We start from the raw sequence: 22,780 nt of genomic DNA, 5'->3' as shown, positions 1-22,780 counted from the left end.
TGAACTTTCATTGAACATTTAACAAACATGTATTAAACATTGTTGATCTTGCTGGGAAGAAAAAGATGGATTAAACATGACGGTGTTCTTACAAGTCAGTTTTGTACACACACTGCATTCAATTTTAAGCTTCTATCCTTAGTGAGGTAAACATTCCTGAGTTCAATACCTACTTTTATTAATAGTTTTGAAACTTATTGAAGTTAATATATGTAATCTATTATTTACAGTTCAGTCATCAGAGACATTCAAAACCTGATGGCTTTGGTTGCCCATACAGCCTTCTATCCCACTCCTTGTAGATCTGTAAGAGGCAAGGATTCTGATCTAACCAACACAGTTTTAAAATCTTGGAATGAGAAAGGAAGATATAGGAGAAAGTGGTATAGGAGGAAGAAAATTTTCCAAAATGATTTAATTTTATATGTAAATTCACCTTCTATCCAACAAAAATCCTAAGATCGCCAGGAATCACCCCCCCCCCAAAACTACTTAATGTACCTTAAGTATTTAACTGGTATTTACGTTAATTGAATTGAGTGAAACCAGGATTTTTCAGGATTAAAAACTTAATTCCATTTTGTTTACAATGAGATCTACTCAAATGAGTATATGGAAATTATGTTTTATTTTAATAATATATTGTGGAGGGTCTCAGGTTTTAAAGTCTTTTTGTTTCTGTTTTTGGGCTTCCTGGAGATTGGACCCTAGAAATTTAGCTTACGAAACTAATATAATACCTAGCACTGAGCTACAGCTTCACTCACAACTGAAAGGTTTAATAGATAGTTTCATAAACCAAGCAAATATGTCTTTTCCTAAGCTTGAAGGATATTACTTCATGGCAATATACTAAATAGCTCACCACTATTCATTCAGTCAGCAAACCTTGAAGCTATAAAGCTTTTGACAATTGTTACAAAACTTTGAGTGTTATATTATCTTCCGGTTTGTACATAGAGTAGGGCCATTTTAAGTTAATTATTTAAAAATGTGATTTTATATTTTATGTAGATGGGTATTTTGTCTGCTTGTATGTGGGCACACCACAAGTATGCAGAGCAGGTGGATGCCAGAAGCAGACATCAGATCCTCCAGAGACAGAATTAACTTGACTGGTGTGCCATTCTGTGGGTGCTGGAAACTGAACCCCGGTAATCTGGAAGAACAGCCAGTGCTCTTAACATTACCCAACCAGGACTATATTTTTATGTGGTACTATTTTTATATCTGTGTATTAAATTTGACTGTATGACTAAAAAGAATTTTACTATAATATTTTTATGTGGGCAAGACACTTCCTATGTAGTAAGAAGATTGCAGAAAATATTGACTTGCGATGACCTTTTTTTCCTCTGCCACAAAAAAGTCTTCTCAGTTGCTATGGTAAATTGTAATATTAAATTAACAACTAATAACCTTATAGAAAAGACACATTGTTGAATGATGAAGAATAAACACAGTGGCCTAAAAGGACTGAAGCTATAGAAGTAGCATCTCCCACCAGAAGTTATAATGGATTACATGTTATTTCTTCTTGTATTTTAAGAATTTTACAGGAACAACTGCTCCATTCATTTCCTAAATTCTTAGAGATTAGTAAGTGCCATGTATTATTAGCTTCATTTTTCAGATAAAGAAATTGAATCTCCTGGTGCATACTGCTCTTCAATTGCATTATTACTATTTAATACCATTAAAAATGTGATGGATGACCTACAGAAAATGAAATGAAGGCCAGCATTTCTAGCAAAGGAATACGAGTTACTAAGATGCCAGCAGTATATCCAAGGTAGAATGAATAGAAAGTCTTAACAAAGGAGTAGGGGAAGAAAACAAGAAGCAGACTATGACAGGAATCAATATCCTCTATGTGAAGACAGTACAGTGAGACTCACTGAGTAAGTGAACTCATACATTGCCTGGAACCATTGTTACTGTAACATCCAACTGAGAATGCCAGGGTCTGGGCAGTTGGACAACTGGTCTACCCTTGGACTGCTGCACATAGACTAAATAACTCTCCAGCATTAATATCCTAAACTACAGTTTGTCTTTCATAATAGCCACACATGATGCTCTTGCAAAAGTTGAACTATGTAAGGCATGCACCATCCCTGCCTTGTTTAAAAACTTGTCCATCATTGTCTCAGAACTGCATTTCAGGAGCTGTTCGTGTTCATCATCCTTCAGGGAAAGGTCATCACCAAGATGAAATTTGCTTGCCTTTCCTGTACTGTGTTTACCTCCTCTGGGTTCACATTTGCCATCTCAGCTAAAATGTAAGCTGTATGAGACCGAGGACTGTGTTTTTGCCAGATCCGAGTAGGTATGCACTGAATGCTGTTGAATGAAACATCAAGTTATATTATATCAGCCATCTGCTCACAAAACATGGTTTTACCTATTTCCACTCAGAGTGAAAATCTAAGCCATAATGATGGATCAAAATTTTTAGAGGACTTTACAGAGAGTGCATAAACGTCACGAAGGAGAATAAACAATTTGTTTTCACCCCAGTGTTCTAGCAATATCTTATTAGTGAAGAGTGAACAGGCAAATGGCCAACTGTAACACAGGACTATGACTAAGATACACACCACAGATTATACACATATAATACACATATTATCCACAGGATTGGTAAAATGATGTCACCTGCTATATAATAAGTATTCTATTAGATTTGAAACTAAACTTTATAAAATCAATATGCACTAAAAATAGTTTTCAAACTGCATCTTGATATCCTATTATCAAGAGACTTAATCTCGCTCAACTATAGTCATCTTTCTAACTAAACACATAGTTCATTCATCAAAATAGGAAATCTAAAGTCAAAATGATCTATAATTTAAGGTTTTTAATATTTAAAAAGTTGAAAACTGGGCATGAGTGGAAATAGAGGTGTGAGTTTGAGGAAGAAACATGGTACCCTATTCGTGTTTGTGTACAAAATAAAATTTTTGTTTCAAGAATAACATATAAGAAGAGGCTTCGGTGTGGGTGCTTAATGACTGCTGTATCAAAGAGACTGCTGTTATTTTTTAAATACTACATTGGCTTTGGTTTCTGAGCCTTAAGCACACTGTAACTTCCACCATCCTCTGACTAAAGGAGAGCCATATCTAGCCAGGAGCTGTATGCACCTTATTTGAACCTCCTTCCCAGTCCTGGAAAGAGCAAAGGCCACTGTTCTTATTTTTCTCCTGAAGCAGGCGAGATCAAAGAGGATCTGTGGAAATGGGCTACTTTTCCAGTCTTACAAACAAACAGTGCAGAGTTTTGATTTAAACTCGTTACCTTTTTTACTCTGACACAGCAAGTCTTTTCATTGCGGCCCTTACTATGACAACCCCCCCTGCCCCAACACACCTCCACCTGGCCTTCAGCTTCATCTTTGTGCAAATTTGGTTTTAGAAATAGCATTTTATTTTATTTATATTTTAATGATTTTTATTGAGCCCTATATTTTTCTCTGCTTCCCTCTCTGCCTCTCCCCTCCCCTCAACACTCTCCCAAGGTCCCCATGCTCCCAATTTACTCAGGAGATCTTGTCTTTTTCTACTTCCCATGTAGATTAGATCTATGTATGTCTCCCTTAGGGTAAATAGCATTTTAAATGATGTAACACTCTCACAGTGTTTGTGGTATACCGAAGTGACACTTCAGCCAATAATTGCATGGGGGTGGGGACCACACTGTTTGTGAACACTGTATGATCATGAAATGTGCCCTGTGAATCAAGACATTTTGGAGCACCAAGGGCTTTATAGTACAGGCTGTTAGAGAAACTTACAGCAACCAACATGGAGACCTTGTCATCCTAATTATGAAAAGCTACTGATAACACCTAATGTGCCACATGAGAGACACTCCCATATAAGACATTTTTGTAATTTATACAGGGAAGAAAGGAGAACTGGATTTCAGTGAGGGGTCCTAAAGGATCCCAAGGCTGAGTGGAGATGCAGCTCACAAATAGAGTGCTTACCTAGTAGAGGTAAGGTACTTGGCCTCATTTCTAGTACTGCAAAGGAACAATTAAGGCAAGGAAAGGAGGGAAGAAGGGATGGAGGGAAGAAGAGGGAAGGGAGGAAGGACAAAAGGGAGGGAGAAGAGAAGAAGGAATAAAAGAGAAAGAGGGATAGTGGAAGGGAGGGAGGAATGGAGGGAGGGAGGAATGGAGGGAGGGAGGGAGGGAGGGAGGGAGGGAGGGAAGAAGAAAAGGAGGGAGAGAGGGAGGAAGGGAAGGAGGGAGAATTAAACAAAGCACCAGGAGCAACCCCCTTTTCCTCCAGCCAGCAGTCATTTCTCTCTAGCTAGATATGGTTCCTCTAGTAAATCAGTACAGTTAAAATAATTTGGGGTGCAGATTAAGCATCCATAATCAGGAAAGCTGACATTTTAAAATTTCAAATCAGCTACAATATCTAGCAAAGTCTACAAACATCCAAAATATAAAATACTTTTAGTGTTTTGCTTTTCAAACAAAACACACTCATCATGTGTTGGATGTGGAAAGCCGGAAAATTAGAATTATTATTTTCTTTACCTTACTTCCAAAACCTATTTTGCAACAGTTCATGAAGAATGAAATCAACCAAAAGGTTACTAAGCTCACATGAATGGTTAACTGAGTCAAGAGTAGAGAGAAAGATAAAGAGCCGAAAGCAGGAACAGGAAAGAGGTGAAAGGAAACACGGAGGGAGGGAGATACAGTGAGATAAGGAAGGAGAGTTAACAGGGCTAGTTTATCAGACAGAAGACAAAGACAAAGACAAATAGACAAGGACTAAGAATGAAACCAAAGGAACAAGAGAGACAGGCATCAGGAAAAAGCAAGGGCCTATAGAAATCGTCACTGAAAACATGTGTGCCTTTAATTGCTTTGGGTGGAGCCAAATGTGTTCATGTGCTTTGTTCCTATAGATTATTTCCAGCAAAATTGTATGCAGATTGACTCTTTCTTAGTTAACTGATAGAGGAAGCAACTGCTTTATAATCAGGCAAAACAAAACAGGCCAATTAGGAAGACTAGCTTTGGGCACCTGAATATAAGACATAAAATGAATAACAAGTACTTCTCCGAATATTCAGCCAGGAAAATTTCTGTTACTCTTCTTTAATGGTGAACACTGAGGACAGGTGTGGGATTCAGTAATGACTGCAGTCGTGTGGATTGTCAGGGTCTCTCAGCAAGTATTACTACCACAGTGTGAACCCTGAAATATTGTGTGCTGTATATTTTCAGGAACAGATTTGATAATATACAGCAAATGCTGAGAGAAAGACAGAGTTATGTATGAGTAAGAAGAATTTTAGAGCTCATTTAAAAATAAATATTTATTCCAAGGTAAAACTGAAATGTTTGCTATTCACTGTACTGACAAAAGAGGAGAGATAAGCTTACTTCTCATTATGATAAAACTGCCCCAGTCTGTAATCATTATCTGAACTTGTTGAGTTTTTAATTCATGGTCCACCATTCAGCACTGAAACACATTATTTATATACAATGGCTGTCCTTATATATCAGAAAATATAGACAGTGAAAAATGACCACTTGCACATAAAACTGCATCACCAGAGAAATGGAGGAATCAGCTTGATGAGAAGCCGATTTGTTTTCTGTAATGGAAGAAACTTAAGATAAGGCCTCACCCACCAGAAAAAAATGCTCTTTCTTTGACGATACTTCACTCGAAGTGTCCCATGGATGTGCACAAGTGATTTTTATTCTTTTTGTGCTATTTTGATTCAGAAGTTTTGAAATGCTAACATGCTAGCAACTTTGGTTATCTTATATGCAGACAGATGCATAAGGTCTAATTCTAACAACACGATTTATGAAGATATCATTAGATTTCATGGTTTATATTATCAATCAATTTAAAGCAATAATTTTTATATTATAGAATCCAGCAAGTATTACTTTAACAAGTTAGTGATATAAACAACCAATAAATAATTCAATAATGATGTTAACATTTCGTTTGTATATCTCTATACAATACATAATATATACTTTGTTAATTTGAAAATATGTGTGGTGCCTCCCAGTCTCATTGACATATGCTTGATAAAACATGCCTTCAGTGCACTCTACTCAAGCATTTTTTAGCCAACATGTTTAAACAAATGACTTCCTCTATGTAACTCCCACCGCAGGCTTTCACCAAAGACGTCTACATCCAGCCCCTGTTGTGTAGCTTATATGCTGCATTTTCTATTTTTGTTTTACTATTTTTTCTCTACTTTCTATAATCTAACATTCACAAAAAGAAGATGTTTTTAATATATCATATTGGGATAGTAGCTAGTAGGCACTAAAGAAACCTTTGAGTGAATGAATTAATGGACAAATAGAATTTCATCCCAGAAGAATCAGAGTTATCAAGAGAAATCAATAATATAAGCAACAATATGTTATGGGTTAGGATAAATGTTACTTGTTGGATAACTATAGCAAAGACTTTTTATATAACCACTGCAATACAGTTATACAAAGAAAACCAGAGGCTGGAGAGATGGCTCAGTGGTTAAATGCACTGGCTGCTCTTCCAAAGGACCAGGGTTCGATTTCTAGCACCCACATGGCAGCTCACAACTATCTGTAACTCCAGTTTCAGAGGATCTGACAACTTTAACACAGACATACATGCAGGAAAAACACCAATGCACATAAAATAAATAATTAAAAAGAAAGCCATTTTTATAAATATGCATTTATAATAAACATTTTGAATAGCTTACTATGGGATTATAGGATGTGTGGTAATTCAATTCAACTATGAGAGTGTGTAGTCTCTGTGGGAGTGGGATACTATGGCTACTTTTGGACTGCCTCACCCTCACCCATTTCCTTTTAGCATTACTGCTAGAGAGTAGAGTAGCATCCCCTAGCTCGATTATCAGCACTGTTCCCACCAGAGGCGATTCACACTCAGCTACGTTTTAAGGATGTGGGGAAGGGCTGTAGGGGAGTAATTTATGCAAATTCTAAATACATCTGCTAATTATAGCCCTGTAGATGATGTTAGACTTCTTAACCAATAAAAGATTCTTAGTCTGTTTTCATGCTTTAGTGGATACAGATTGAACAATTTATATATCAGACACAGTAGAAACGGTAAGAATGCAGTAATGAATGAGAAACATAGTTGCAGATTCAATTATGCAGTTGAATATAATTCTATCAATTTACAAAATTGTGATTTGTCCCCAGTAGCTTTGTCTCTCTATTCTGTTCCTAAATTATTTTGAAATAACTATATATTTTATTATGACATTTAAATTCCTCAACTGAAGTTTTAGCCATACTTCATGCTATTACATTTAATTGAGTCCTACATCTAGAAATTGCAATGTCATCTTCTTCATTTATTGCAGGCTACTTAGAATTAACATGGCCTCACTCGGTGTGAAACCTAAGAGCCATGTAGTGGTAAATACCACTTACCCCTTACCGATTCTCACACTCTTTCAGAAAATTTCCATCTGTAACTATAATAAATTTCACAAGACAATTTAGAACATAGATGATAAGGTAACAAGCTTTTTCCTATTAATTCAGATTTTGTAAAATTCTACAACTTTATATTTCTCTCTTGAGATATGTGTTTTCATATCACATCATGTTTTCCCCTATCCTGAGTAAAGTTCTTTGTCGTATCTTATATTACAGGTCTATTGACTGGGTGTTATTGCACCATTGCCTTAGCTGTAGATATTAAACTTTCACCTCCATCTTCCAAAGTAACTCATTGGAAAGAGTATAGATATCTGGCTTGGTGCTCTTTGTATTCAGTCTGAGAGCACCGAGCTGTCATTCCAGCATCCACACTCTACTGTCTCTCACAACACACCATTCCACTGTATTCTTCCCTCATATGCACTCCTTTTCTTTTCCTTTACAATGATATTGTTTTCACTTTTAATCCTCTGTGATTCTTCTTGAATTTGTCTTGCTTGGGGTTGAGAACAAATGCTGCTCTTCAGCAGATGTTTCCAAGCACATGTGAACTGTTTGGGCCACGATTTCTTCAAATCTCTCTCTCTCTTCTCTTCTTACTCTCCCGTCAATTTTATATTCTTGATATTTTGCACAGGTCTCAAGACTCTCATTAATTATCACATTTTATTATTCAATGTTGATAATTTATTTCTTTTGTTATTTGCTTAAGCTTTATAATCCATTCATTAGCAATTTCCCATGTTAGTAAGCTACAGTAAATAAAAGAGGTTTTCTACCATTAAGCTAAATTTTAATTAAAACATAAGTTACATCATTTTCTCCCTCACCTTTCCTTTTAGGTCCTCCCCGGTCTCCTCACTCCATCTTTTTCCAAGCCCCTTCACTTCATTTCAAATTGATTGGCTCTTTTTGCTTTATTTGTTTCCCATACACACACATGCACGTGTGCACACATACACACGCATACACACAGCAGCCCAAATTTATAAATCAGGGCCGTTGAATCTATTTTTGTTGTTTGTGTGTATACAATTTCAGAACTGACTAGTTTGACTGAATATCCCGTTAGGAGGCTTATCGCTGGGAGAGAGTAATTCTCCCTCTTTCAACTGTCATTAGTTGCTGTCGTTCTTTGTCTAGAGAATGGATCATATAAGATTTCTTTTCTATTCTACATAAGCATGTCTATTGATATTGCCATTGTGCAGGTCTGGTTTAGGCAGCTAATTTTAGGAGGCACCGTCTTATAGGAGACTCCCTGGTCCTTTGTCTCTTAGAATCTTTTTATTTTAGGTATTTCACTTTGCACCTCTTGCTCTTTTGTGTTGCTTTAATCCTGTTTCCGAAAAGTTCCCCAATATTAATGTCACGGGTTTTTTTTGTTTTGAAACTGTTTATTATCATTTCCAATATGTGTGCCCGCCTTAGGTCTGTTTATATTCATTTGAGTGTTCTTCATTATGGATCATGCATTGCCACCTTTGTTGCATGCCAGGTGATGTCTTTAAGAATTACTGGCATTCTTGATTCATGATATAGAAAGTTTGGGTTGCAGTGATTATCTTTAAATAGTAATTTATATTATTCTTGAATATATTCCATAGTGCAATTTAAAGTATTCCCAGCTTTTATTAATTTCCTGGTAAGATAGGTCAATTTGGGTTATCATGAGAAATACCTTCACTCTGGGAAATTACTCTCCCCCATGTAGTCTTACTGAGCTCATAAAGAATTACAGAGGACTTCAATACAGCGGATGCCTTTTTTTTTACTTCATTTCTTTCAAGTGTGTGTGTGTGTGTGTGTGTGTGTGTATGACTGTGTCAGATCTTTTATACTGCTGAGCACTTTCAACTTCTGTTATCATCTTATTCTTAGCCCTGAAGCAGCTTCTGTCTCACATGCATTATGACACCTCATTTTGAGCACGCATTTCCCAAACTTTATTTAAAAATCTGCCACATGAACCTCACACAGGGTCCCAAAACGTTTCTTACTATGCACAAAAATCACTTCTCCATTTTCCTAAAATTACCAGCTTTTACAGAAGCCTCATTCATGTCTGGATCTCAGCTCAGTGAGTTTGAGCTTCATCTTTATGAAGCCTACGGGGAACATGCCACAAGGCAGAAAGAACCCTTACTGACTTACCTCTTCGGTTTCTCCTCTCCTAAGCATCAAAATTCTATATTGCTTGTTTTCTGTGCTTAAAATGGTTTGCCTTGTATTATTTATTCAGCTATATGAAAGTCTGTAGTGACAGCACACTTAATAATATTCATCGACCACTAATTTAACATTCTTCAATACTATATTACAGTAGGAAAATATACTTTAAATGTGTGATTGTGTGGTTAATTATAGTGGTATAAAAAGAAAGAAAAGGGAAACTATGAGTTTCACATGTCACAATTCTCCATGCTCTCTGCTTTATTGTATTAGGCACTCCTCAGGGATCAGTTTTAGAAGTGAAATCACAAGAGGGAGTGGACATGAACAAGACAAAGATCAATAGAAGCAAAGTTGTAAAGTTTATATGCAGATAACAGTGTATTCAAAGGCTCCAGGGCTGGAAGCAATGTGGTATGTTCACATAAAGCAGAAAAATAAAGTCTAACATTAACTGGGTTCAGAACCTTCATGGGGTCAATATTTTATGTTATTCCATCCAATAGCCACAACTTGTTGAAGCAGACATTGTGCTTAGCTTTTTTTCATAAGAGAAAAATCCGAAATACGGAGAGATTAAGTAACTAAGTAACCCTAGGTCTGTGCTGAGATGTGACCTGAGGCTTATTGCTTCCATTTCCATATACTAAGCCAATACATTTAAAGGAGAAAAGTGTAGCATGACCCGACATCAGAGAAGAAAAGGAAGAGAGATGAGACAAGGAAGAGAATTAACCATGGCCACACCCTGCTCTCAAATAGATTTTAGTAGTTACTTTACTTCACTGAAACCAAAGTACCTAATGGAAACAATTTAGCAAAGATTATTTGACATCAAGGTTTTATAACATCATAGTGGGTAGGCATGGTGGGTGGAACAGGTTAGATTGTGCTGGTACACGCCTTTGGCAGAAACATCATCTTAAGGCAGATCAGGAAGCAGAGAGAGACAGGAAGTAGGCAAGGAAAGCATAGGTCCAGTTACCTATGTCTTCCAGTTAGGCTCCAGTTAGGCCTCACCCCCTAAAGATTCCAGAATCTACCCAAGTAACACTATCAGCTAAGGACCAATCAATCAAAATACATGCCTGTGGCGGGGGAAGGAGTCATTCTAATTTTCATATTCATATACAAAATATAAAAATGTATTCACAAAAGAGGCATTTTAAAATGTTTCATGAAGAAAATATAGATTCCTAAAGTATAATGATCTCTACAAGACTACTTAGAATGAAATAGTAAAAACCAGGGACTTCTACAGTTTAATCGAAAGTGACAACTGGTTGATCTTACCAAATAAGAGGCGGGGCAGCAGGGTAGCATTAACAGTTGAGCATATTTGGGGAGGAGGAATCTCCCCCTCCCCACATAAAGCCTGAGGTGGTAAATACCAGGCTTCATGAAACAAACAGGAAATCAAGCAACTAGGAAAACATCTCTTGAATTTCTGACAAAATTATAGAGTCTGGCTAGATGTCAAGAAATCAAATCTGAAGCAAAAGAGCTGGGAAAGAAGTTCCCTTAGGGTCAGTATGTGTCTCCAAAGCTATCAGGAGCTTCTTCCTCAACTTCTTTGTCTCTTATCTATGACAGGGTGTGGTAAGATGAAGATGAGATACTGGACCACTAGGGTTGTTGAAGCAAACAAGCAAGAAGTCTCTCCTCACAGGCCAGCTGGAAACGGGAAGAGAAATTTGTGAGAGGAAATTGTCTGACCTATTTCAAAGGCAGAATGGTATAGAGATGCCAACCCTTGGTAAAGGAGGGCTGACTATGAAGAAGGCTGTGGCACACCCCTTACCATGGCAGAAAGGAAACAACAGAGAAAGATATACAGTGCGCCTGCCTGAGGAGGAAATGAAGGACTCTAAAACCTCAGTTTACAAAAGAGGGGGGTGCCTAGGTTAAAGTGTTCTTCCAGAGACAGAGAAGGAAGAAGCAAACTGACATGTATGCTATATAAATCAGGCTAAAAACACAGAAATTGGTAGTGCTCTTTCTACATCCAATGTGAATTTATTGATCTTTTCTTTGATGCCACACCCTCAGCCAACTCTGAGGAAGTCAGTGAGAAGGGTGTTTCACACTAGCTAAGTGGATAGCCTATTAGGATGCTTTGTCAGAAAGGATGACTTGGCCAGTGCTCAACAAGCTATTGCAGTGAGGAGGAGAGGGGATGAAAGTGCCACCGACTGATGCAGCACCAGATCATGCATAGATCAAGGGACCTTGGTCCCAGACAGCATGACATTTTAAGAGGGCTCTTAATCAGTAGGATGATCTAATCGGATTTGCATATTTACCTCTTTATTTTGTCATTCCTGCATGTGAGAGTTTTTGCAGGTATTTTTTTTTTATTTTTATTAAAAATTTCTGCCTCCTCCCCTCCTCCCATTTCCCTCCCCCTCCCCGCTCCCCTCCCCTTTCCTCTCCAGCTCAAAGAGCAGTCAGGGTTCCCTGCCCTGTGGGAAATTCAAGGTCCTCCCCCCTCCATCCAGGTCTAGGAAGGTGAGCATCCAAACAGCCTAGGCTCCCACAAAGCCAGTACGTGCAGTAGGATCAAAACCCAGTGCCATTGTTCTTGGCTTCTCAGCAGCCCTCATTGTCCGCCATGTTCAGAAAGTCCGGTTTTATTCCCTGCTTTTTTAGACCCAGTCCAGCTGGCCTTGGTGAGTTCCCAATAGATCAGCCCCATTGTCTCAGTGGGTGGGTGCACCCCTCGCAGTCCTGACTTCCTTGCTCATGTTCTCCTTCCTTCTGCTCCCCATTTGGACCTTGGAAGCTCAGTCCGGTGCTCCAGTGTGGGTCTCTGTCTCTATCTCCTTCCATCACCAGATGAAGGTCCTATGGTGATATGCAAGATATTCATCAGTATGACTATAGGGTAGGGCCATTTCAGGCTCCCTCTCCTCAACTCCCCAAGGAACTAACTGGGGACATCTCCCTGGCCACCTGGGAACCCCCTCTAGGGTCAAGTCTCTTGTTCTTGTGGTGAGGTGGAGATAGATCTCCAGGTTGAGGGTCAGGGCTTGTTTAGAATTCCTAGGTAGGAAGAAGAAAGCAGAAAGGAACAGAGGGCATATTTGCCAAGTGCCCAACATAAATAATTCTAACTTTAAAATGAATTGAGTGCCTTGTGGTTGCTTTAGATCAGACTGCATTTGAACTAATTCAGAGAAAGCAATTCATATTAACAAGCAGATACAGGTTTTCAGGCACTTTGAGTGGCTGGGATGTTGTTGAATTGAAAACCTTGAGTTCCTGACATGACAAGTGTTCTCTGGCTCTTTGAGGCTTGCCTATGGAGCCACCACTGGTTTCTATAAAGTCTTCTCCAACTGCCTGAAGTCATGGATGCATGCCTGCTGCGCCAGGCTGTAATCCTGAGTTAACATTTTCGAAACACCTCTTACTTCCCCTGCAGAGGCTTCACTTGAATAAGCTCCGTTCATTAATGTCACTGTGTGAAAAATGTGCAGGATTTCCACACATCCGGATCCTCAACACATGCTAATGATCCTGCCTGTCAAGGACATTGATTTTCCTCACTTTCAGGGAAGGCAAAGGTACTATCAGGTGATTGCTGTGTGAGGGATTTCTGAGAGCACCCACCTTCTCTGTAATCAAAGAAGGGAGCATTGTGTTCAAAGAAAAGAAGATTGTGTTGCAGGCTCTTAACCCGGGTTTGAATATTGAAATTTTCATCCAACTTTTTCCAATGAAAGCTGTTAGGCTTTTGATCTGAGATCCAACATAAGCCCCCAAATTTTACTCTTGGAATCCACTGAAAATCCTTTGTGTGTGTTTGGTCACCAGCACCTCTAAAGCCACATAAGAAGTTAATATAAAAAGTAAAGAAGGAAACCAACTTTGGGAGCCCTCACCCACTGTCTGTGTTTGCCTGAGTGAGCAGCTAGCTGGCTGTCTCCCCATCCTGCTTGCTCAGCTTGCCTGGTGACCCCTGCAGCCTTGTGGGTCCCTCTGTGCAGCCGACACTAACAGAACCGATCGTGTATTTTCTAGGTTTCCTCTACGCTCAGAACAACACCAAGCGCAGCATTAAAGAGCGACTCATGAAGCTCTTGCCCTGCTCAGCTGCCAAAACGTCGTCTCCTGCTATTCAAAGCAAGTTTCCTTTTCTTTTCGCCCCCAAATTGTTTGCTTTGCTTGTTTAGGTCCACACACACCGCAATTTCTGTTTCTAAAAAGAATCGATATATCATCTCCTGTGAAGCAATGTCTATTTGCAGCTCGTGTTTATCTGAAACCCCGCGGCATGAGAGCAACAGGCGCTTTTCAATTGGCAGCCTGAAATCCTGGAGTCGGTAACAGAGGCCCAGGCCGCCTGACACTCAGGATTACTGTTTCATCCGAGGCCTGGGGACTAGCCTGGAGGATTGCTTTGCCTAAAATGGTTGCACAGCAGCTGGCAATTTAAGCTATATTATTTTGCAAGTTTCTTTTTTCTAGTTACAACATAAAATGTCCATATTTATGGAGTGTCGTGTGGTGTCTCGATACAGCTAGATAAACATATCCACAATCCCAAACATTTATCTTTTCTTTGCTGTAAAATATAAAAACCCCTACTGTATCTAGCTTTTCTTGGGTAAATGACATATTATAGTCACTCTGATAAACAAATAGAATCCTGTCTAATTATAAATTAATAACCACAAATTAACCTTCCTCATCCCTTGATCCCAGTATGCTTCTCAGTACCTGGTACATACTATTATGCTCTCAACTTCTATGAAGTCAACTTTTAAAAGTCCTATGCATGAAATGATGCAGTCTTTGTCATGCTGTGTCCGGTTTATTTCATGTAATGACGTTCCTGCTCCACCCATGTTATTACATATGACAACTATTTGTTCTCTTCCAAGATGGATAGTGCTTCTCTGTGTGCATGAACCATATTGAATATATACACTTATCCAGTAATAGTTACCTAGTAGGTTAATTCTTTTCTTGGCTAAAGTGAATAGCTCTGCAATCAACATGGAAGTGCACGTTTCTCTTTAACATATAAATTATATTTACTGGAGAGAAATATTGCTCCGTTATATGATATTTATATAGAAAGAAATATCTATACTATTTTTATTCAATTTCTATTATAATTTCATGGATTTCATTTTTTAAGCATGACACTTTTCCTTTGTTTATAATATGCCTATGTTGTTTAAGGTTCTCTACAAAACCAGAACCAATACAAAAACACAATTATAAGTACATACATATACATGAACATACTTGCATATTACTTATATATTCCTATGTGCATATTTATATCTAAACACATAGAAAGAGATAAAAAATGTTTTGACTTGTAGAATTATGGCTATGAGTGGGCTGGAAAGCTAGGTAGCATTTGATGCGTGGAATTGAATCAGGGTTCTTCCAAGGAAGCCTCAGGTTTGTTTAACACCTCAAGTGATTACATGAGACTCACCCACTACGTCCAGAGAGAGTAACCAGTGCTCTGCTTGTATCTACCAATTACTGCCATCACCACTTTGATATATTGCTTCCATAGCAACACTTAGATTAGGGTTTGATTAAATAATTGAGCATTATGGCTTAGCCAGGCTGACACATGGAGCTAACTAGCACACTGGTCTGCCTTCTCTTTCTTGACAACTATGTGGCATCCTTACGTATTAGAGACAGAAAGCTCCTAAAGAGAGAATACTAGTTGATCTTATAAAGATATTAAATGCCACTGACACTGAGAGCTTATAAAGACTATATGTGCAAATAAGTTTACATTAATTTATATCCAAGCATCAAATAACACCTGAATCAGACAAGAGAAGGCAGTCTTTCCTAATAAAAAAAAATAGAGCATCATAAAGTGTGGAGAAATATCCAAACTCTGTGTCAAGAGACATGGAGTATCTTCACCTACCTTCTTTATATTCTGCCATATCATTTTGTAGAAACTATTGATTGGATTGGCAATTTAAAATGTAAATACCATCATTCTCCTCTACACAAATGGAGAAAATATGGAAGAAACATCAGAAAAAAAGTGTGCTGAGTCAAAAGTCCTAGAACTAAAATACAAAACAATTGTTTTAAATGGTGCTGTATCACGTTAGTCAGATCCAGCAGACACATGGGTCTATTCAGTGAATACGTTTCATAATCTAGTCATTGTAAATTGTGTTAAGATCAGTTAATAAACTGTATTTCAAAACACAGAACAAAATCCAAAACAGCAAACACACAGAACTCTACCCAACGAAATCGTGCATAACAACAAAGAGATGATTTTTCCTGGTAGGAATTCCATGGGCAGAGCATTAAAAGTATTATTGTAGCACACTGCTCTATCTTTGCTTTTTAGTGCACACTTACATGCAAACACACTTATATACACACAACAATTCACTAGTAAGACGTAATAGGTCAGCAGCAAACCACAAGGATGTAATTTAGAGGAATGAACAGCTCTAATCTGATATGATGCTGAAACTGTGGGGATTAGTCTGGTTTGTCTGCGATGGTGGGCAATTAGTGCTATTGTTTTTCTCCTTCTAAGGTAGAGTCTACATTGCCAAGTTACCTGATATTTGCTGAAAACACAATCATTTGTATCATATGTACAGGAAAAATGTCAGCGTCAGTCAAGACTTTGTGTGTGATTAGTGAAGAAAAAGACTGTCACATTCTGTTAGCACTTTTCCTGCATGAAATATCACACAAAACCAAATCAGTTTAACTCTGCCCTTCCCTAAAAGGATGTTTCTTGAAATTAAAGTCAAGCAGAAAAACATTCTAAACACAAAGAATGAGAATAACTAAATTTTATATTTAATAAATTTAACATCCGCATCCATTAGGGCAATAAAAAGTCAAAGTTACATGAAGACTTGATTTCCTGTCTTTCAGGATGGTTGTTATAAAGAAAATGAATAACAACAAACAATGGTGAGGAAAGATATCCCTATATATCCACTAATAGGAATTTAAATGCATCCCAACACAACGAAAAATGTGAAGTCTTCTCCAAATTGACAAGCAGAACTAGTCTAGACTCAGCTAATTCTTTCCTGGGTAGACACTCAAAGGATTCTAAATCAATAGTCAATATACAATAGGGATGCCTGTATACCCATGTTTATTATAGCACTATTCAGAACAGCCAAGTTATGATATCAATTGAGGTGCATATCAACAGATAAATAAATGAACAACAGAGTTTTCAACTCTAATGAACAAATTTGTATAATTTGATGAAAATGCTGTACCACGAGACTACCATTATCTACAGATATAGATGATATAGTTAGATTCAGAAAAACAAAAATTTCATATTTTCTCTCATTTGTGGATGGTAGATTTTATAATGTTACATAAAGTCATATATAAAATGTATAGAGTGATGCTTAAATATATGTATATATAAAATATCTACATGTTATGTTTGAAAAAAAATTTGTAAGACCCAGGAACATGGATAATTAATATGTACCAATTTTTAAAAACTAGAAAGTAGCTGTTGTTTACATCATGCTAGGTGTAAACATGATTTGTAGATGCTGTACATCTTTACATATAAACATCTCTACCAAGTAGCAAGCATTTTCAAGTAACTGACTCTCACAAGAAAACTTGTCATGTAGGAATAGAGGACTATTACTTGGAAAAGAGGACAATGAATCTCATTACTATGTGGCAAAGTTAGGGTTTTTGTTGCTGTGAAAACGCACCATGACCATAGCAACTCTTACAAGGAAAACATTTAATTAAGGTGACTCACTTAAAGTTTCAGAAGTTCAGTCCATTATCATCAGCATGGGGAGCATGGTAGCATGTAGCATGCTGGATCTCAGAGTTCTTAAACCTTGATAGGCAGGTAACAGAAAATTTACCGACTGTCTCACTGAGGCATGCTTGAGCAAAAGAGACTTCAAAGAACCCTCCTCTCAGTGACACACTTCCTCCAACAAGACTACACCTCATAATAGTGCCACTCTTTTGGGGAGCCATTTTCTTTCAAACTACCATGCTATGTTAGCCAAGTGATCATGTTATCTCTCTTCTGTGGACTAAATACTAACAACTGTGCACAATGTAAAAATATACCATCTGACTGTAGGGTGAAAGGTTGGTAGATCAAACGAACAGCAAATAAGCAGAGGCCTCTAGGCCCTGAAAAGAAAGGTATAACTATGCCATGTCTGGGTTTAGAGAAACTGAAGATGAGTCTTTCTTGACTTACCTGAGAGGTTCTAGGCATGACTGACCTCTGAGTGGCAGAGGAAATGTTCTATATGTGACATCATGAGACTTCCAACTGTGGTCTGAGAGTTATGTTCCTAAAGAAAAGCCTGAGCTCTTGCTAAGCCATGAAGCACTTTGAGTCCAGAACTAGAAAACGTAAAACTTAAAGGATCATGGGAAGACACCTATCAGATCTCCTCATTTAGTAAAAAAGAAAACCACTGGTTTTCACCAGAGAGCAGTATTGTTTCTTCTGAAAACTACTTATGACACTGTAACCATCTTTAGGGAACATTTTACAGTATGCCTGAAAAAGCTCATCTTTGAACATGTCTGTGTTCATCCCACCAGGAGAACAATACACAGTGAGTTTCCTTCTTCTCCATTATCAACATCTGTTCATTACCGCTGCCCTCTTTATCCCCCCTTCACTTTAGAGTAACTCATTCAGTGCACACCTGAAATACAATTTCTGCTATGCATGCTTAACATTTAAAGCATTAAAAGAAGTAGCTCATGGTAAAGAGTTTATTAAAGACCATATGTATAAATACTTAATAAAAGGTTAAAAAACTAACATACAACATTAATATTTTAAGCACATGTCTTGATGGTTGAGAAAACTTCAAAACGAAAGTCCAAAACTCCAACTACCTTAGAAATGCTTTGGAGATCAGTGACTGCCTTTGGAGAGAAAGAAGTAAATGATTTAGGCAATGGCCTATGTCCTTCTCTGTGTATTAGTTGAAAATGAGAAATTGATGTAATCTAGTGAGCATTATTTTATGATGTAGAGTTCTTCCTGGTGTTAATAGCTCCTAAACAAGAATGAGAAATGAGATAAGATAGAGGCTAGAACCATTTGCCTAGTAAATTAAGGATGGTCTTGTTCCAGTTTTTGACCCACTCAGCTTTCCCCTGACCACTCAAATTTCCACTGATCTTTCAGTGTCCATCCCAGGCTGTTGATAAAACACAGTCAAGTGCAGCAACCTCATTGCCTCACTCAGCAGAAGTCTAGACTTCCTCTGTCACTTGTCTGGCATCACCAGCTGCCTCCTATCTGTTCTCTCCTCCCCTTTTCATCTCCCCAGCAATCACTCCACCAGTCACTGAACTACTGTCAATTTCCTCTCTCAGATGTGACCTCACTCCTTTGCATCTTATGCTCTTCCACTGATTGGGTCCACTGTTTTCTTCCAAGAATAACTAAAAGAGGGAGAGGGAGGTACCATCCTGGCACATATTGGATTCCTGTTCTGCTTGGTAGTCAACAAATTCCTAGACTGTTTGCCCCACAGTTTCCTTATATAATCATTATTCCACAATATATCCTTTGTTTTATTTGGAGAAATCATTTGAAACACGCATGATGGTCTTAGGGAGAAAGATATTTTTCTAGGTTACAATTCCCATGAAACTTATTTGGGAAGGTAAAAAATAACATGAAATCAAAGACAACCCCGCCCACCCTATGAGTGCTGTGGGGAAAGGAAACACTCTTGCATTGCTGGTAGGAATGTAAGCTGGTACAGTCCCTTGGATATCAGTATGGCAATTTCTCAGAAAATTAGGAAATAACCTTCCTCAATATACGGCAATACCACTTTTGGGTATATAGCCAAAGGATGATGCTCAATCATACCACAAGGACATTTGCTCAACTATGTTCATAACAACATTGTCATAGCCAGAACCTGGAAACAACCTAAATGCCACTCGACCAAAGAACGAATAAAGAAAATATGGTATATTTACACAATGGATCACTATACAGCAGGAAAAAATAATGACATCTTGAAATTTTCAGGTAAATGGATGAAGCTAAAAAACATCATATTGAGTGAAGTAACCCAGACCCAGAAAGACAATAATCACATGTACTCATTCATAAGTGGTTTTTAAACATAAAGCAAAAAAAAAAAAGCCCACAAATCACACTCCCAGAGAACCTAGACAGCAATGAGAACCCTAAGAGAAACAGACAGACATATATGGATCTAATCTACATGGGAAGTAGAAAAAGGCAAGAGCTCCTGAGTAAATTGGGACCATAGGAGGGTGTTGAAGGGGAGGGGAGAGAAAGGGAGGGAAGCAGAGAAAAATGTATACCTCACTAAAATAAATCAACCTCTCCACTGAATGCACCAGTATTGGGTCAAGAATGGAGGCAGGGGACCATATAAATATAAAATATAAATATAAATGTGCCTAAATTCTGCTCACTTGTAGATTGAGCAGATTGCCTTAAGAATCAGCACAATTCTAGTACAATTCTCCACATTAGTCCCATGATTTTTCATATGTATTCTTAATTCCCACACACAACAACTAGCACTTACATGCTTGTTAGTAAGGCATGTTTATATAATTAAGGAGTGTGATAAGCCACATCACATGTGGCTTAGAATCAAGAAATTTCTATCAGTAGCACAAATGTGAACACAAATTGCTTTTTCTTCCAAAACAAAATGTGGGCCGAGTCTATGTCTGTGCCTCTTAAAAGAGTGAGTCATTCACTTTACCTCTAAAAAGTAGCAATAATTTTCCCGTTTGTTCAAACGTTGTTAAAATGGCTAAAGGGGTACTTACTGATAATAGCCAAAAACTTTTACAAAAGAGGAAACATTAAACACTTGATTATGTGTGTGCTTATATTTATGCACAGTTTTATATAAATTGGGGTCACAATAGCATTCACTTAATAATGGCTCAGTGCTCCCATTCAATCAGAATCATTTATTTGCTAAATTAATGTTTTGGTCTACAGTTTTCATTGTTTGAGAAGACATAAAGAATAGACGAGACAGGGTCATCATTAGACTAGACCACTCATAACTGATAATGCAATCACAAGCTTATTGGCATGAATAATTACAAGGCATGATTTCCTAACTTCAATAAGATTTTTAGTGTTAAATGCAGCTTAATGTTTGAGTAGGTATTATTTTTCCTGCTGACATTCTTCATGTGCAATTTCACATGTCCATATATACTATCAATACCCCTGTATTAAGTGTAGCATGAAAGCACCACAAGACAATTATTACTATTATTAACTGCAAAACTCTGAGAGGGACACAGTTATATTCCTTCTTAAAAGAGAAATCAAAAATGAAAATAGAAATTAAATTGTTAACTAGCAATAATATGTTAATGACACATAAGTTTAATGTTGCCATACCAGAGAGCACACCCTGGACTGCACTACCTATGAGAAGTGACAGGTCTAACAGAGAGGCAACAGTGATGGAAGCATGAACAGAAACTTCAGGTAGCCTGTGAAGAGGTTAATATGAAATATTGGAAGCAATTAGTGTTGTTAAGTCAATGCTAAAAAAGAGATTTGACCAAAGGACCATGATGGAATTAACCACAATAAACACAAAAGGAAGAACATGAAGCATGCTCAAGAGATGTAGCATTACTTTAGACATACTAGTTTCAGACGTCTGAAGAAAATCAGTAATGCTTGACAAAACAAGCAAACAAGCCTGAAGCAGGCTTTATTGATAAGTAGTGTAACTCTTCCTTTCTTTCCTTTCCTCTTCTTTTTTTGTTATTTGTGTGATGAATTTTTTTATTTAATATTTTTTATGACTGTTAATTTGGGTCAACTTTTTGACCTAATAAGTAATCTCAAAAACATACATAGAAATACAAAGATCAGAGTGCTTGTGAAAAAATCCCAAGAAAACAGAATCTTGTCATCTCAGTTTCTTCAAATCATGGAATTGTTCTTGGAATGTGTTTCTGTGCTCCTCCCAGGTGTAGTGGAGAGAAGTTAGTTCACTTCAGATTATTCATTACAACTGGCGATTGTTTGCCATGAGTGACTTGGTTTCGTGATTGAACACTTTACTCATGTGGCTCCACTTAACCCTCAGAGTGTAAACTATTTGATGCTCTGAATAAAGTTGGCTATTGCACCAGAAAAAAAAATACAAAGATAAAATCATTATTTTTATAAAAATGTTGAGTTTACAATCTTGTTTACCAAAATTCTTATTTTATTAATACTGTGATGCTGTTCACTGTTCACCAGAGAAGCTAACAGGAGCTTTTATTCACCTATTTTCCCTTTGCATTGACCTGAGAAGTAATATTCAAGCTACAAAAGAGTCAAATCAATAAGACTGGTTTCTGCTGGTTTTCTTTAGACACTGAAATGGGAAGCTAATACTTCAAACAGACTCAATTTTCCACTTCACCAGATGTATAAAATACAGACTATGGCTACATTATCTACTTCGATTGCAGGGCTAAAGCTTAGCTTCTTACTTTCAAATTGCCTTCTTGCCAAGGGATTTAGAGTAGCATGGTTGATGCACAGCCTTCCTTTGCAGAAGCACTGGCCCAACTTTGCCTGCAGAGTTTCCTTATAAAGGAAGAAGAAAATAAGACAAGTTATGATGATCAGCAGACAGGGAAAGCCTTACTCACCTTCCAGCACAAACATGTTCATCTAAAACCATGTCTAGAAAAACAATTCTATAATATGTTATAGATTTAGATTCCTGAATCTGCTTTGAAGTAACCATGTCTACTGAGTATTCTGAAGGTAATTCAAAAGCATACTTAATTTACCTCAATTGCAGCTTAAAATAAGTAATGCTTTAGATGAGTAGATAGTAGATGCTTCAATGAAAAAATTGTTATACGAGTAAAAAGCACATTTGGATACCTAAGGTATATCACACACTGTGCAAAATATTTTGATCTTTAAATCTCCTTAACTGTAGTTACTATTCAATTGTGATCATCACCATTATATAGGTGAGAGACTCAATACTTGCAATTTTAAGTGAATTTCCCTAAATAATACTAGCACTACATAGCAACATTGACAGGACTCCAACACAAGCCATTAGATAAAATCTGCCATATGGCAGGTATTTTCCC

The 22,780-nt window shown here is 37.5% G+C and overlaps 1 protein-coding gene across 5 annotated transcripts in view; it reads left to right on the top strand.

Moving 5' to 3' along the window:
- The window catches only part of Kcnip4 (potassium voltage-gated channel interacting protein 4), a 444,990-nt gene that overhangs the window by 311,474 nt on the left and 110,736 nt on the right, over positions 1 to 22,780 (top strand). The window contains exon 1 of one of the 5 annotated variants that reach the window (XM_057772070.1): positions 13,675 to 13,771. The exons of 3 other annotated variants lie outside the window; for them this stretch is intronic. In XM_057772070.1, the coding sequence (XP_057628053.1) occupies positions 13,720 to 13,771 (52 nt within the window). In that variant the 5' untranslated portion in view covers positions 13,675 to 13,719. Of the gene's footprint in view, positions 1 to 13,674; positions 13,776 to 22,780 lie in introns of those variants that run through there. One more of the 5 variants, XM_057772071.1, reaches the window with a different exon arrangement.

Source organism: Chionomys nivalis, chromosome 6, assembly GCF_950005125.1.
Source record: "Chionomys nivalis chromosome 6, mChiNiv1.1, whole genome shotgun sequence".
Taxonomy (NCBI): Eukaryota; Metazoa; Chordata; class Mammalia; order Rodentia; family Cricetidae; genus Chionomys; species Chionomys nivalis.
Note: the sequence above shows the minus strand (reverse complement) of the source record. Positions and strands in the feature narration are given on the sequence as shown.